We start from the raw sequence: 14,142 nt of genomic DNA, 5'->3' as shown, positions 1-14,142 counted from the left end.
GAAGACAAACATCTTTGCTTTGAGGGTGACAGAGCACTGGAACAGGCTTCCCAGAGAGGTTGTGAAGCCTCCTTCTCTGGAGACATTCAAAACCCACCTGGACGTGATGCTGTGCAACCTGCTCTAGGTGAACCTGCTCTAGCAGGGGGGTTACACTAGGCAATCTCCCCAGGTCCCTTATGACCCTAGAAATTCTGTGGTTCTGTGAATGTTTGTAGCTGCCAGCCTTCTGCTGGTGTCTGCTGAGTTTCTGAGTACCCTAATATTACTTTTGAACATTCTTTCAGATGTGCAACCAATTCAGAGAGTCATATTATTTCTAGATGTCTTGCTCACTCTAATGCCTTCTCTGACAGGCTTCTAGTCTTACATTTCATGCTGGATGACATCAAGATATCATGTTTATCAACCCCATTGTTTTATGTCCTGATTTACAAAATATTTAGGGAATATGAATTGGCCCTAAATAACAGAGTGCTGCTTTAACACTTAGCAGAGTCTGATACCATGACATACTCCAGCTAGTGTAAAACTCAATAATAAGACTTTAATATAATTACTCTCCTTGCAACTAAAATTAGATTTTTACCTGTTTCAGCATTAAGAGAATTGAAACTTATCTTAAAAAGTGCTTCCAAGTACCACTCTGACAGTTCATGACTGTTATGATACATATAAAAGACTTATCCTCAGGGGTATGTCTGCAAGCTGTAAGAGCACGTTTTTTGCCTGTTATTTCTCTTCAGATTTTTAGACTTGATACATAATAAACAGTGTTGTGTAATGAGTTTCATTCCATGTGTTTATGCATCAAGATTGTATGAATTAAAGCATGAACAAAGCACCATCTAGGAAATTGCACAGAATTATGGCTGGCAACAGACCTTGGTCCTATAATCAGTGGTTCAGAACAATGATGCAGTCTTTAATTATATGATCAAGTATTTTTCCACCAGGCTTACTGCTGCAGAAGTTGGAGGACACACAGAAGAAGAGGCAAAAGGCTGTATGATAGAAAGGATAGCCTTGTGACATGAACCAGAAAAAAAGCCACTGAAGCTGACTGGAGCAAAACTAAGAAGTCAGACATAAACTCCTTCACAGTTGAAGCAGATATAAGAGAGTCAAATCAGAAAGCTTAGGCTTAGATTAGAGTAACTGGGTTTTGTTTGTTTGGGACACAGAATAGCACCTCTCTGGCTCCATGTTTATGTGTCTACCAAGCTACTGTTTCAGGTTCCCAGCAGGAACACTGGGAATGCCACAGCTTGTAAATATATCAACAGCAAAAGTTTGAGCAATTTGACAGTTCAGCGGCAGACTATTTGGGAAAAGTGACTGGAAGAGGAAAAAAAACCCATCAACCTCATATAAGAGCATCACATTAGAAACAGCAGTCTACGTTCTTTTCTCTTATTATCCATGTAGGGTAGCAATATTTGTTTACCTTGATGTTTTGGTGTTGGAGGAATTACATCAGGCGGATCACAGATAATAACCCCTTCTTTCAACTGAGCAGAATGCACTGTTTCACCAAATGTACAGCAAACCTTGTCACTCTCAGTCAAAGCTGGCAGTGGACTTACAGTCAGCTCCACCTGGAAACAAAATTTTAAAAGGGTAAAATATTTGGAAGAAATGAGCCAAGACCCAGTAAGACATGGAGACTTTGCATTTCAAAGGTGATATTTTAGCTAGCATCACAGAACATAGCTCTCCTTTTCAATTTTTATTTCTTCCCATCTGGTAATCTTTTCTTCTTAAACCTCTACCAATTTTTCCAGGCTGGGTCTTTGTTGAATTAGACGGATAAAAAAACCCCTTGTCCTGTCAATGCATTAGAACAGAACAAAATTGTCTGTACAGATACACCCAAACCCTTTTATTCTTGTCCTCAGCATCCAGTTTAGCAACAGTAAACAGAGTGGTTAACACTTAAACCCTGAAAAAATTAATTAATATTAAATTAACCTTAGGTGTTATTAGTGAATAATGAAAACAGAGCTGGATAGGCTGGAAATGGTGGAGTTTGAAAGGGATGAACAGAAAAGTGGCTTCCTCAAGACTCCATGTAAATGCAAAAAATCCAATGCTGAAAAAGGATTTCTGAGTGGTGGTGAGATCTTAACCTCCTCAGAGAAAGAAAGCATTTGAGAAACTAAAAGCAAAATAAGATGGAAAAACTTAACAAAAAAAGGGAAAACAATTGAAATGAAATTTGGAATTCTGTCCTTGACTTAATGTTTCAAATATGTTAATTATACAGTTTAACTTTTTCCATTTTGTATTGCCAGTAGAAAAGACAACGATCCCTTTCTCATTGAAACCAGTTACACTCTACTAATATTTTTATTCAACATAGAAATGGCCATAACACAATGCTGTTTACATAATTTAGAAATGGAATTGAAGTGACTTGAAAGAAAGTTTCTTTATTTCTGATTAGGAGGAATCAAAAGCCATTTTATTGATTTTACTTGCTGAACACCCCTGGGAAGCACTCAGTCTGCACTGGCATGATCCATTTGGAATTAGAGCAAGTTATGACACCCTGGTCACAGTACAAAAACTCAGTTTTGTTGCCACAGTCGTTTTGCATGCTGAATTTACCTTCTCCATGTACCCAGACAGACTTCGCTGTGTAGGCAAATCCACTGCGGATTTTAAAGCAACAGCTTATGGCTTCAGCGCTTACTTAAGTTCATGCTTAAGTAAGCTGAAAGGGCAGCATGAAATCTCCCCTACTTATTACTTTTTATGGGTTATACAACACTGTGTAACACTTCCATAGTATTCAGATAAGTGTAAGTGCTTCATCATCCATACTAGTGCATCACTTTGGTTTACAGCGGTCAAAAACGTGAACTCAACCTGCAAGAACAGCAGGCAAGAAAGAGCACTATGAGAAATGACAGAGACTGAGATACCAAAACACTCTCCTCTTCCTGGTCTCCACTGTGCATAAAGAAATGCAGATATTCATCTTGTAGTCACATCAATGTGCTAAAAGAATATTTAAGGAAAGCGTTTTGCTGTTATACCTTAGCAGGAGCTCTGCGACTCATATTTAGAGGGTCTGCACTAATGATAGTCACACATGTGCCACTTGGACTCCACAGCCAGTGGTTCTCCTTATCAGCTGCTCCACAGTCTGCCTTCTTTGTGCACCTGCAAAAAAAAAAAGGAACAAAACCCAAAGCAATATTATAGCTGGCTTCTGCTTTCTCTGAACTATGCAACAATTTCATGAATAGAGACGGAAATTACAACACAAGATGACTACAAATTTGCTTTAGTATTTACTAGTGGGGTTGCTATTAGAGAATTTTTAACAGAACAAGTGGTGCAATTGCTACTGATGGTTTGACATGCCAAAAGCAAGTGCCTATACTATTTTGGACAGCACCTTGAATTAGACAACCCAAATCTATACAGAGGCAGTGATAGCACAGGAACCATTGGGCAGTGGAGCCATCTGAAATCAAGCTTATAATCTTCACTGCAATATATAACAACATCCTGAATGAGAGGGCACAGACTGGCTTTTTTCTGCAGGTCAAATGGCAGACACCTGTGTATTGCCACTGATAAGACACAACACTTGGGACAGCAAAATGCAACGGAGAAGTATTGCTGGGGGCCTACAAGCTTGTGGGGAACTTCTGTGTAAACCCAGCTCTAGAAATGTTATTTTGTAGGGAGTGTTTTCATTAATTCCTGCCACTATTTAAGATCTCTCCCTGCCAAGGCACTGTTACAATTATGGGAAGACAAGAGCAGTTGTGCAGCCTCACAAAAAACACCGGGAGATTTTCCCAGCTCAAGTACAGGAAGAAATGCTGCAGTACAGAAGCTGCATATGTGGCTACAAAAGCTTGTTGAAGGGGGACAATCTCATGTGTATTCTTTCCATTCTGTGCAAAGTTTAAGAGAAAATGCTGTAGGATCTCTGGCTGCTGTAGCAGAAAGTAGACTATTAACTCATCAGGGACTTTAATACAGTGCAGTGGTTGCACAGCTCTGTCAAACCTCCTTTAAACAAATCATTTACATACGGAGTCTACGTTCACATAACATATCCCTAAATACACTACTAAGTGCTGTGTGTCACCATGAGACAGAACTGAAACTTAGAAATGAAACACTTTTTTCTCCCCATTGGAAATAAATACTAGCAAATGTGAAAATTCATGTTTGCCTGTTCTCAGAAACCATTAATATTTTGAGATAGTGAGGGCAGTGGTCATATCAGAAACCTGAAGGGAAATCTAAGGAAAATTGCCTTTTTTATGATATATGCCAAGGCATTCAACTCCTGGCAGCCCAGGAGGAGTTTGAGGTTACATTCCAGATTCTCAGGTTTCACCCACAGCAACTGAAATCCCAGGCTGAAAGAGTTACAGTATATTACATAAACCTGCACATACCACATAAGTTTCTCTGCAGTGCTCCATATTATGCTACATCAGGCTGATAGGTAACCTAACGCGATAGTTCACATTTTCAGGCAGGAAACTAGAAGCCTGAAATTCATCTGCATATTATAATTAAACAGCCCCTTTGTTCCAACAGCAAGAAGTTAGAATCACGAATTCCCAACCACTCGTGCCAAGGGGTTAATTAACTTAGTAGTCAAAAAGAGAACTGCAGGACTGCTCTTCCCTCTCGGCACTCCAATCAACTCAGAGTATAAAGAAGAGACATTCCAGGGCTGTTCAGTGCTGTCCTAGTTTACATGTGCTTGAATATTCATTCAGTGAACCTCTGCAGATAGTCAGCAAAATGTCACTTTCTGCTCTCCTATAGGTAGGTGAGGGCTCCCTGTAGCTACACGTCTTGATAGAGGATGTTTATATAAAACCAGCACTTGAGCTATACACTCTATGTTAGAGATAGAATGTTTTTTTCTTTTATGTTCTTTTTTTACACTTTCCTGATGTACTTAAAATATATGCTATAGTTTCTAAAATTGAAATAGGGAGCATTTTTTTATTTTCTGGGAGAACATGTGACTGTATAGTTCACAGAGTGATAAAACATACCGTTAGAATATGTAAAATCATTCTCAGTACCAGCAGAAAAGTATGTATTTTCCCAAACTAATCAAATCTGAAGAAGCCAATGGGGACATTTTTGTGTGCACAGAATATTGATATCAATGTCTGTGTGATAAAATTAAATGATGATCAGGAGCATAAGGCTGAGTACGAAGAGCTGGGATCACCATGGCAAGCAGTCACCCCCAGCACATGTCCAGAGTTGAGCTGTTGCTCTGCCTGCACCCCAGCACACCCAGCAGCACTCACCTGCCCTCCCTCACGCACCAGCCACAGTACGGATCCCTCGCCTGGGCGCACTTCTCACAGTCCGAGTACTTGTGGCAGTCCTGCACAGGCAATCGGTACACCTGGAAAACCAAAAGCAAGGCAAACCTAACAACTGAAGAAGGCACGAGGAGATGGAAATGCACAAGGACATTGAAACCTTTGCGGACTTAGCTCTTCAGTGTCATTGCCTGTGGCAGCAGAAGACTTGGTGCTGTATTATCATACTCAGAGCTCAGCCTGATTTTAACAAAATACATATAAAACCAGTATGTTCTTTTCCCCCTTAACAAAGTCTAAATTCACACACTTTTTCCTGCTTTTTTCCCCACTCCAGTATTATCTAACCTGTCTTCAAAGTAATGTAGGACATTGTTATAATTGAGAATTATGAGCAAGTCTTACAAAAATTGAGCTTTTTAGTTCCTCCAGTTATATTACTTGTGGAAATCTGCACCTCAGGACAGAAATTGCATCAATGATGCTCTGAATTCAAGAAACAGCTACTGCAGGATGGATACTTTCAAAAGGCTAACTTGGTACTAGCTAGACCACTTTTTAAACAGAATATTCTCCCCTCCCTATCACTACCATGGAGGTGAAATTGTTTGGAAATGCACTTCCAGCCAGAAGGCATTTCAGAAAGTCTGCAAGAGTGAGAGAGCCGGGGTGCTTCGGGTTACTGCACTTCTCCAGGCATAACCTTTCACCATGGAATACATTCACAAAATAAAATAGAAATAATTATGACAGGAAGCAGCAGGGAAAAGAACATCATCAGTTCTCATGTCTCATTCTCCCAGTAAATATACAGCTTCTGTTTTTGATTTCCTTTGGTTCGGAGAATAAACAACTTTTTCTTTGGCGCACACAAAGAAGAGCCATTCCTTTTAGCTATGCTGCAGCAATGATGCAAGAGGAAAACAGGACATACATCTTCCAGTTTATGACTATGTTTTACTTTTAAACAGCACAAAAAGTGTAGAAACAGTAACTCTGAGATGTAGGCTTTCTTCTGGTCTCATTTTAAACAATTGCAGTTACAAAGCTACTTTGACAGTCTGAGTTTGACCTTTTCTTCATATTCGGAGAGTTAAAGAAAATTACGCAGTTAAGGAAAACGTCAATATTGTGCAATTTTCTTGCTTTTATTAATACAAGGTTTTACCTTTTCAGCATTCTTTTCTTTTTAGCTAACTGAAGCTGAGTTACTGGCACTCTGTCACTAACTGGTACCCATAAGTAATTTAATATCCAGTGAATGACTTTTTTTTTAATGACAAAATATTTCTTTCACAATACTGGCAGGCATAAACAAGCCCTAGAGATTTCCATCTCTGCAAGTTTTGTGTGAACTTAATGACAAAAAAACCAAAACCAAAACCAAGCCCAAAAAACCAGCTCCTTTAACAGCCAATTTCAAAATGCAAGGGAACTAATTTTAGAGCTTTTCTAGTTGGCACTCTAAATCAAAAAGTGTTAGAAACTAAAACAAGCAAACAAACTTGATCATGGTAAGTGACTGCCACAGCGGTCTGCTTTCCTCCCAGTATGGTAAGAACCTTAAGGAATCTGGGATCCTGCCAGTGATGTGCACTTGTAATGAACCAGCATGAGCAGCACAGGGGTGCTAAGCTCCTTTCCAAGTCCCACAAGAAGGTGCAAGGGGTTTCTCCTGCTCTCTGTCCAAGCTTTAGGAGCAGATGGGACTGATTGAAAGCATTTGCTCAAAACCCCCCACTGCTGTTGGCACCACAGCAGAAGGTGGGAGAAAAGAGGGGAGAAAGGTGAAACAGGAAAGGAAGAGCTTGATTCTCACTTTGGATCTTAACATCTGGATTGTTCTTCCCTGTGCTTCTCTTGATCTGATTTCTTTTTAAAGAAGCTATCATCTACCACGTTACCACTTTCACTTTGTTCAAGTGCTTACAGAGCCAAGCAATTAATTTCTAAATGCTGAGGCAGTCTGTATCTGCCAGGTAGCTCAGCAGCATGCATGCCTATCAGTGCAGCCAGCTGTCCTTTATTGTTTACCTTTAACCATTTAAATGCACAAATCAGGGTTCTGATATCTCTATTCTCACAACCCACAGCCATGCCTAACCCAGAAGTACATGTTTGATCATTTATTCTTCTCCCCTCACTTATGTCATTTTTTTTCTCCCAGCTCCGAAGGCCTCCATTCTCCTCCTGTCTATCTGCTTCTAAAAGTGGGTGGGACTGCTCACTGTAATTAACTCCTGGAGATGACAGTAATGTAATGCCATTACAGAGCTCCCAACTTTAGCTATTCATATTTAAGCTAAACAGGTTTTGTAAAAGAAAACTATTATTCACATAATTCAGAAACTGCAGTGTCTACGAGAGCTACTTGGAAGAGATTTAAGTAAAATCCTTTCTTCAGCAGAAATTTGCTGCATTCTAAATTTAAATGCTTTGTAGTGATTGAATGATTTTTTTTTGCAGGTTTTCTCTGAAAAAAAGTTGTCTGTCATCTTTCTAAATTCTACCATTTCAAGCTGACTGTCACCAGAAAGCTTGTCTTCCTTCAAGGTTGCTGCTATCCCTTACACTGCTCAGCAGGACACACAGTAGCCTGGTGGGGACCTCAGGGCTTTTACATGATGTGCCAACTTGTCAAATGGGGTGCCAGGCCACCCAGAGTTTTGTGGACAATGTTGAAGCTTGGAGTTGTGTTCCAAATCTGAACGGAAGCCAAATGAGAATTATCAACTATTCAAAAAAAAAAAAAAAAAGTAACGTCTCTCTCTCATGGTCATATTATTAAATGCTTTATCAGTTTTTTTTCTGGCATTTTTTCCAGTGTTGTTTCTAGCCTAAAAACCTTCAGCTAGACTATAACATTCCTGTGGTAGGAATTTATATTAATCCTTTTATAAAACAGTCAGTAGACATTCTTCTTGCACTGTTTTTCCAAATACTCTCCTTTCACAGCCCGCTCATTCTCCCTGTGTTACTTGTGTGGAGCATTTCCCATGTTGCATTCCATGTCACTGGCAGGGCTGCAGATGGTCACAGCCTGTCACCCACCTTGTCCTGGAGAGCTGGTGAACCAAGCGTTTGAGGCTGGCAGCTCCAGCCTCCACAAAGAAAAGTGTCAGAAGAGGGTTACCCCGGGGATGGAGGAGAAATCTGGCATCCCTCTCGTTTCCTACTTGCTTTTTTTCCTCTCTTTTTTTACAGACCCCCATTGTGCTTTCACCTCACAGCAAAAAGAAGGGGAACCTAGAAGAGACTGCTTGTGCCTTTCCTAGTGAAGTTGGACTTTTCCTGCTGCAATCAGTTCTAGCAGAATCTTGAATGAAAATGTTTCTCAAATATGTAATTGTCTCCAGTGCTGCTTAGTTTTTGACAGTAAGACCCAGAAAAACGACTGGTGGCTTTACAGATGTGTCAGTGCAAGTATGTCAGCCACCAGCATTCTGAGTCCCGAAGTGCCCTTGAAAAGAACTGATGGCAGCTACAGCACCCACCAGTACCCCACACACCCCACACTGAGCACTAGGGCTGCCTGATCCTGAGGCATGCTGGTGCCAAACATTTCCACTTCATCCCTCTCACAGACCCTGTGTGACAGCTCCAGAGGGGAACTCACGGCCCATTCCCAGTCGCTAAGCATCACGGATATTACAGTTCTCCAAGTCACAACAAACAAGTCCATCAGCTTAGACTTGAGAAAGATTTTCATACACACAGATTAGGAGGAGTCCCACCAAATAGGGCAATTTCCAGGAACAACTGAGAAATGTATAAATCTCAGAGAAATTTGCAGGGAAAGCAAAAGAGGGCTGGGCCCTTAATTCAAGAAGGACATGTTACCTTGTCTGTGGTCATCACATACAGATTTTCTTGGGTTTGGTCAAGGACCAGGTCCTTCTTTATGGGTTTGTTTAGTTCAATAGTAAGAGAGCTGTACTCAGTTGCAGTGGATGACAGGAACACCTATTTTGTGGAAGAAAACAAAAGGTGGTTAGTCTTGCTTTTCCCCCCACAAATATAATTTTATCTGGCTACTGCTGTAAAAGAAAATAAAAATGTTTCTAAAAATATATTAAGAACAAAAGGAGGACTAAGGAAACTCTTCAAGAAAGACATTGAGGTGCTAGAGAGTATTCAGAGAAGGGCAATGGAGCTGGTGAAGGGTCTGGAGCGCAAGTCTGGTGAGGAGCAGCTGAGGGTGTTCAATCTGGAGAAAAAGAGGCTCAGGGGAGACCTTAATGCTCTCTACAACTACCTGAAAGGAGGTTGTAGTGAGGTGGGGGCTGGTCTCTTCTCACAATTAGTAAGCAAGAGGGAGAGAGGAAAAGGCCTCAAATTGTGCCAGGGAAGGTTCAGATTAGATATTGGGAAATATTTCTTCACAGGAAGGTTTGTCAAGTACTGGAACAGGCTGATCAGGCAACTGGTTAGTCACCATCCCTGGAGATATTTAAGAGATATAGACATGTGTCACTTAGGGACATAGAATCATAGATTCACTAAGGTTGGAAAATACCCCCAAGATCATCAAGTCCAACCACTTAACTAGCATCACCATTTTCACCACTAAATCATGCCTCTAAACACAACATCCACATGACTTCCCATGTGCTTTGGTGAGACTTGGCAGTACTAGGTTTGAGGTTGGACATGGCCATCACTCTCCTTCAAGCAAAAGAAGGTGTTTGGTGTTGCAGTCTTGATATTTTAACACCATAAACATGTCAAGCCTTGAGCAGAATTTATCAGAGCTTCAGCTTGGGCTTTGTATTGCCACCTTTATTCACTGAATGGTCAGAATGACTAGAAAATGAAAAGTTGCTCTTAAACCAGTATGAGCTTGAATAGAGATAAGGCTAAAGCAGTTCTTAGATTACCTAAGGCTATTTATATAAAGCTCTCAGTAGGTATGTAATCCTTTGGGAAAAGCGTCATTCAGGCAATGCTAATTCAATCTGTGTATCAGATAGCTGAGGTACATCAAAAAAAATATATTTTTTCTTTGAGATGAAAAATACCAAGCTCCAAGAGAATTTGCTCCTAGTATGAGATCTTATAAATCCCATTTACTTTTAGAGTAGCAGTATGCTATCACTACAGTTCGTAACCTTTTAAATACCTTCCAGTCTTTTAGTCCAGTTTTTTACCTTAAGAATTTTACCATCCGATGTTCCCAGAAAAGCCACGGTGTGCCCATTTTCCACAGCCACAGTGACAGCTGTGAGATTCATCCCTTCTTTTTGCAGTACCGGCTTCTCTATAACACCATTCCTACTTCCCAAAAGGTATGGCAAGTGTTCGGAGCCACAGGGGAAATTTTTGCTGGCATTCTAATAAGGAATAGCAATACAGAGTGACGTTAAACATTCAGATCACTAATTCCTAGCTAAGAATGAAGTGCAGCCCTATTACCAGACAATATAATACCCCTCAGACACTGAAGAGTAGAAAGAGAGAAATGGATTGTGTGGGCATTTGCCCCCAGCCAACAGGCAGTAATCAGACAGCAGCCTGCTAATTGAGAACTGCTTCCACGCTTTCACTTTCCAGGAGACACAAGCAGTTTAACGATTAACCAGTTGGTGTAACTAAAATGAACGTGTCATAGAGACTGGTTTAACCAGCTTTGCCTTGAAGACTGTTTTTTTATTGCTGTTTTGTTTCTTTGCTACAATCCATAAAAAGCAACTCCCTGACAACTGTCTCATGAACTTCAACACGTTCCGTCTTCACTACACTTTAATTCTGAGCTGCAGCAAGAGCCACCAGAAGGAAGTTCATTCACACCTTGCCTTTCCAGCTATATTTGGTAACAAAACTGTCTTTCTGATCTGAAATCCACACCTTCTTTTTGTCAGAAGCCACGGCCACTCGTCACATTCAGGATTTCTGTGTGTGATGCTCACCCCATATGCAGGGTACTGCGGCAAGTAACACTGGTAGTTCGAAGCAAAATGTGTTATTTTGGTTCATCAGCGCTAGTAACTTACTGTGTGGGAGAAGGCTTCAGTCTCACAAGATGAAGGATTATGGGTCAATACCAAAAAAAGTTATTCCCATGCCCCATCTCCTTAGCTGTTCACTCCTCTCCCTGGACTATAGCACACCACCTCTCAGGTTGTGCTCAAACAGATGCTTATGCAAGTGTGTACCTTGCTCGGGCTGGGTAAAGTAAGACATCCTTCTAAATGCTGGCTGAGTTATTTTAAAGATGATTCAATTTCTCAGTCCAGTTTAGGGTTGGCTGCAATAATGAGTGGCATGCACAAGTGGGGCTTGGGAATAGAGTGATGTGGGCAAAACAATCATAAAGCCAACAGAGATGCTGAAAATTGCCTCTCAGAGACAACCGTAGATTGAAGAGCGGTACCTGAACGGGTGTAACAGTACCCTCCAAAAACCTTATAGCCAAGGTAATCACATGTCATAAAAAGATAGCTATCATGCTATGCGAGCATTTTGAGCCACAGCAAAATATAAGCACTACCTGAATACAAGAAATCTGGTATTTCAGTTGTCTGAATATACAAATACAAGTGAGAAAAAATGCTGAATTACAGATACCATCTAAAAGATTCTTAATACCATTTAAGAACATTGTAAATACATTGACTGAAACTACAGTTGTCTAGTGTGATCACCCAGAAACTGATCATGGGTGTAAAAAATCCCTGCATTTGACTCAGTAACTCCCATATCAGAAGGAGCCCTTTAAAAGAAATGCATTTAGGAAAGCAACAGTTATCTTTGAGAAAACATCAAATCATTTTTAAAAGACTCAAAATTTTGTCATTTCTTACTTGACCTGTTCCACAACCCCCCCAACCACATTCCATTTCTATAGTGAATCTATCTGCTGAGTTTTCAGTCGTCTTAATATAGTTTAGCTCAAAGCCACCTTAAAACATGTAGTTGTATATTTTCCACAAACTCTAACATGGATTCTAAAACTAATATTTATATTATTCATATTACCAGTCCATGTAATGCACACGGGTTTTCTGCTGAAAAAAGTTTGTAAAATGAGCTGGTATTCTTTTTAGTGTAGCAATCATTCCGGTTTTTTTCCATCTTTTCATTGATGTGCCGCAAGGAAAACACACACATGGCGGATTTAAGAGAGCCGTCATCTTTGTTTACTTTGCTGAAGAGTGCAAGAAGAACTTTGTCATCTGAGGGAGTATCTGCAGGTTGTCCCTGCTGAGCCATGCTCTCAGCCAGTTCTTTTCCAGGTGTAGTGACATAAGCAGAATGACAGTGGTCATAGGCACCATCATCATCTTTGCAGCCCAAGTCCATTTCAAAGTAGGAATAATAATGGGCATCATCTTTGCACAGACGTGCAATCAGTGTGCGGTTGTTGACAGGCTGTTTCTCTTGTTGATCAAAAATAAAATAAACATAATTTTTATCCTCAAAAACTGCCACAAATTGTTGTGTGCTTGATAAGTGATAAGCTGACTTAACAGCTGCTGAGTCTGTATACATTTCAAAAATGTCTTTCCCATCCCTTGCGTAAAGCTGCCGAGTGCTGATTATGATCCCATTGTCATTTGGTCCATTCCCTTTCCCAACAAACAGCACTCGGTCATTATTCAAGGAAGTGATCAGTCCCACAGTTGATACATTCTCATCGTTGCTTGCTACAAAGGACTTTTCTCCACTACTGTCTACGTAATATTTCTCATCGCTAATGTTCTGTAGATCTCTGATGGCACAGATTCCTTTAAAAAGGCTTCCACATACCACAGTTGTATTATCCGCCTTGTTCAGCAACAGTAATTTGTTATAATTGTCTGTCAGTACGGCCTCTTTACATTGATTTTCATCAATGGGAGGTGTGCATTTTTTATGGTCCTTCCTTGGACCTGTTTCTACAGATCTTATTACTTCCAGGTTTTCTGTAAGCTGATAAAGCGCATTTACCACTCCCAAATAGATTATCCCAGTGTCATTATCCACCGTTAAATGATTTAGCTCTGTAGCACTCTGAAAAAATTTCAGTTCCTCGTTTCTGGATAAGGTGACACAAAAACAGCTCAAAATGGTCAGTGTCCAGATCCATAAAGCCATTTCTATGTAATACCTAAAAAGGAAAAGAAGATAATAACATGAAACTTATAAAAAAATACAATTTACACAAAACTGAGAAATGTGGAAATTTTTCTCTTTCGTGACTTAAATACACTTATCCTTGTGCAGGTGTAGACAGCATGAAGGTTATGGAAAGCCTCAAATCCTGTTAACTGCCTAGCAATTTAATCTGTTGGGGAAGGATTTAACAAGGTCATATGTCTAAATGATTATTATAAAACCAATTAGGTAATCAGTCCTGTGCTAAAGCACGATGAGAACAACAACCAATTTGAAACAACATGGAGTGACAAAATATGGTAGCACTTGTCCAGACAGCATCATATTCTGTCAATTATTTACTGCTGAAATTTAAAAAATAATTTGGAAAATCCCAGTGCTTCAGGTATCTCATCCTTAAGAGGTGGGGGGGAATTTACATAAAAGTGTTTGAAACATTTGGTATTGTGGAGCTTTCCCCAGAAAGGAAAAAAACTTTCCGTTGAGTACAAGCAAGTCTGGATCTGGCTGCTGATGTTTTTTGAGAAGGCATTACACTAATCCTTCATCAATGTGAAGTCAGAAGATGGTAGACCCCTTAATATGCAACATTGCCTTTGACTGCTGGCATACATTAAGGCGCAACACTTCCATTCACTAGAGCACTGCAATTTAATAGTTTCAAATCTGTCTTAAGAATATCACTTAACATTTTTTTGGGGATTATGATTCCATTACCTGTTTT

At 40.1% G+C, this 14,142-nt stretch overlaps 1 protein-coding gene across 4 annotated transcripts in view; it reads right to left on the bottom strand.

The window, feature by feature from the left end:
- PLXNB2 (plexin B2) overlaps positions 1-14,142 on the bottom strand; it is a 256,319-nt gene that overhangs the window by 67,017 nt on the left and 175,160 nt on the right. For all 4 annotated transcript variants that reach the window (XM_042018200.1, XM_042018203.1, XM_042018202.1 and 1 more), the window contains 6 exons: positions 12,300-13,410; positions 10,472-10,654; positions 9,165-9,287; positions 5,307-5,407; positions 3,042-3,168; positions 1,448-1,598 (listed from right to left, as the gene is read on the bottom strand). In XM_042018200.1, coding sequence (XP_041874134.1) covers positions 1,448-1,598; positions 3,042-3,168; positions 5,307-5,407; positions 9,165-9,287; positions 10,472-10,654; positions 12,300-13,410 — 1,796 coding nt within the window. The remainder of the gene's footprint in view (positions 1-1,447; positions 1,599-3,041; positions 3,169-5,306; positions 5,408-9,164; positions 9,288-10,471; positions 10,655-12,299; positions 13,411-14,142) is intronic.

This window comes from Corvus kubaryi, unplaced genomic scaffold (genome assembly GCF_017639235.1).
Source record: "Corvus kubaryi isolate FWS band 111438036 unplaced genomic scaffold, C.kubaryi_AGA036_p1.0 137, whole genome shotgun sequence".
Lineage (NCBI taxonomy): Eukaryota > Metazoa > Chordata > Aves > Passeriformes > Corvidae > Corvus > Corvus kubaryi.
Note: the sequence above shows the minus strand (reverse complement) of the source record. Positions and strands in the feature narration are given on the sequence as shown.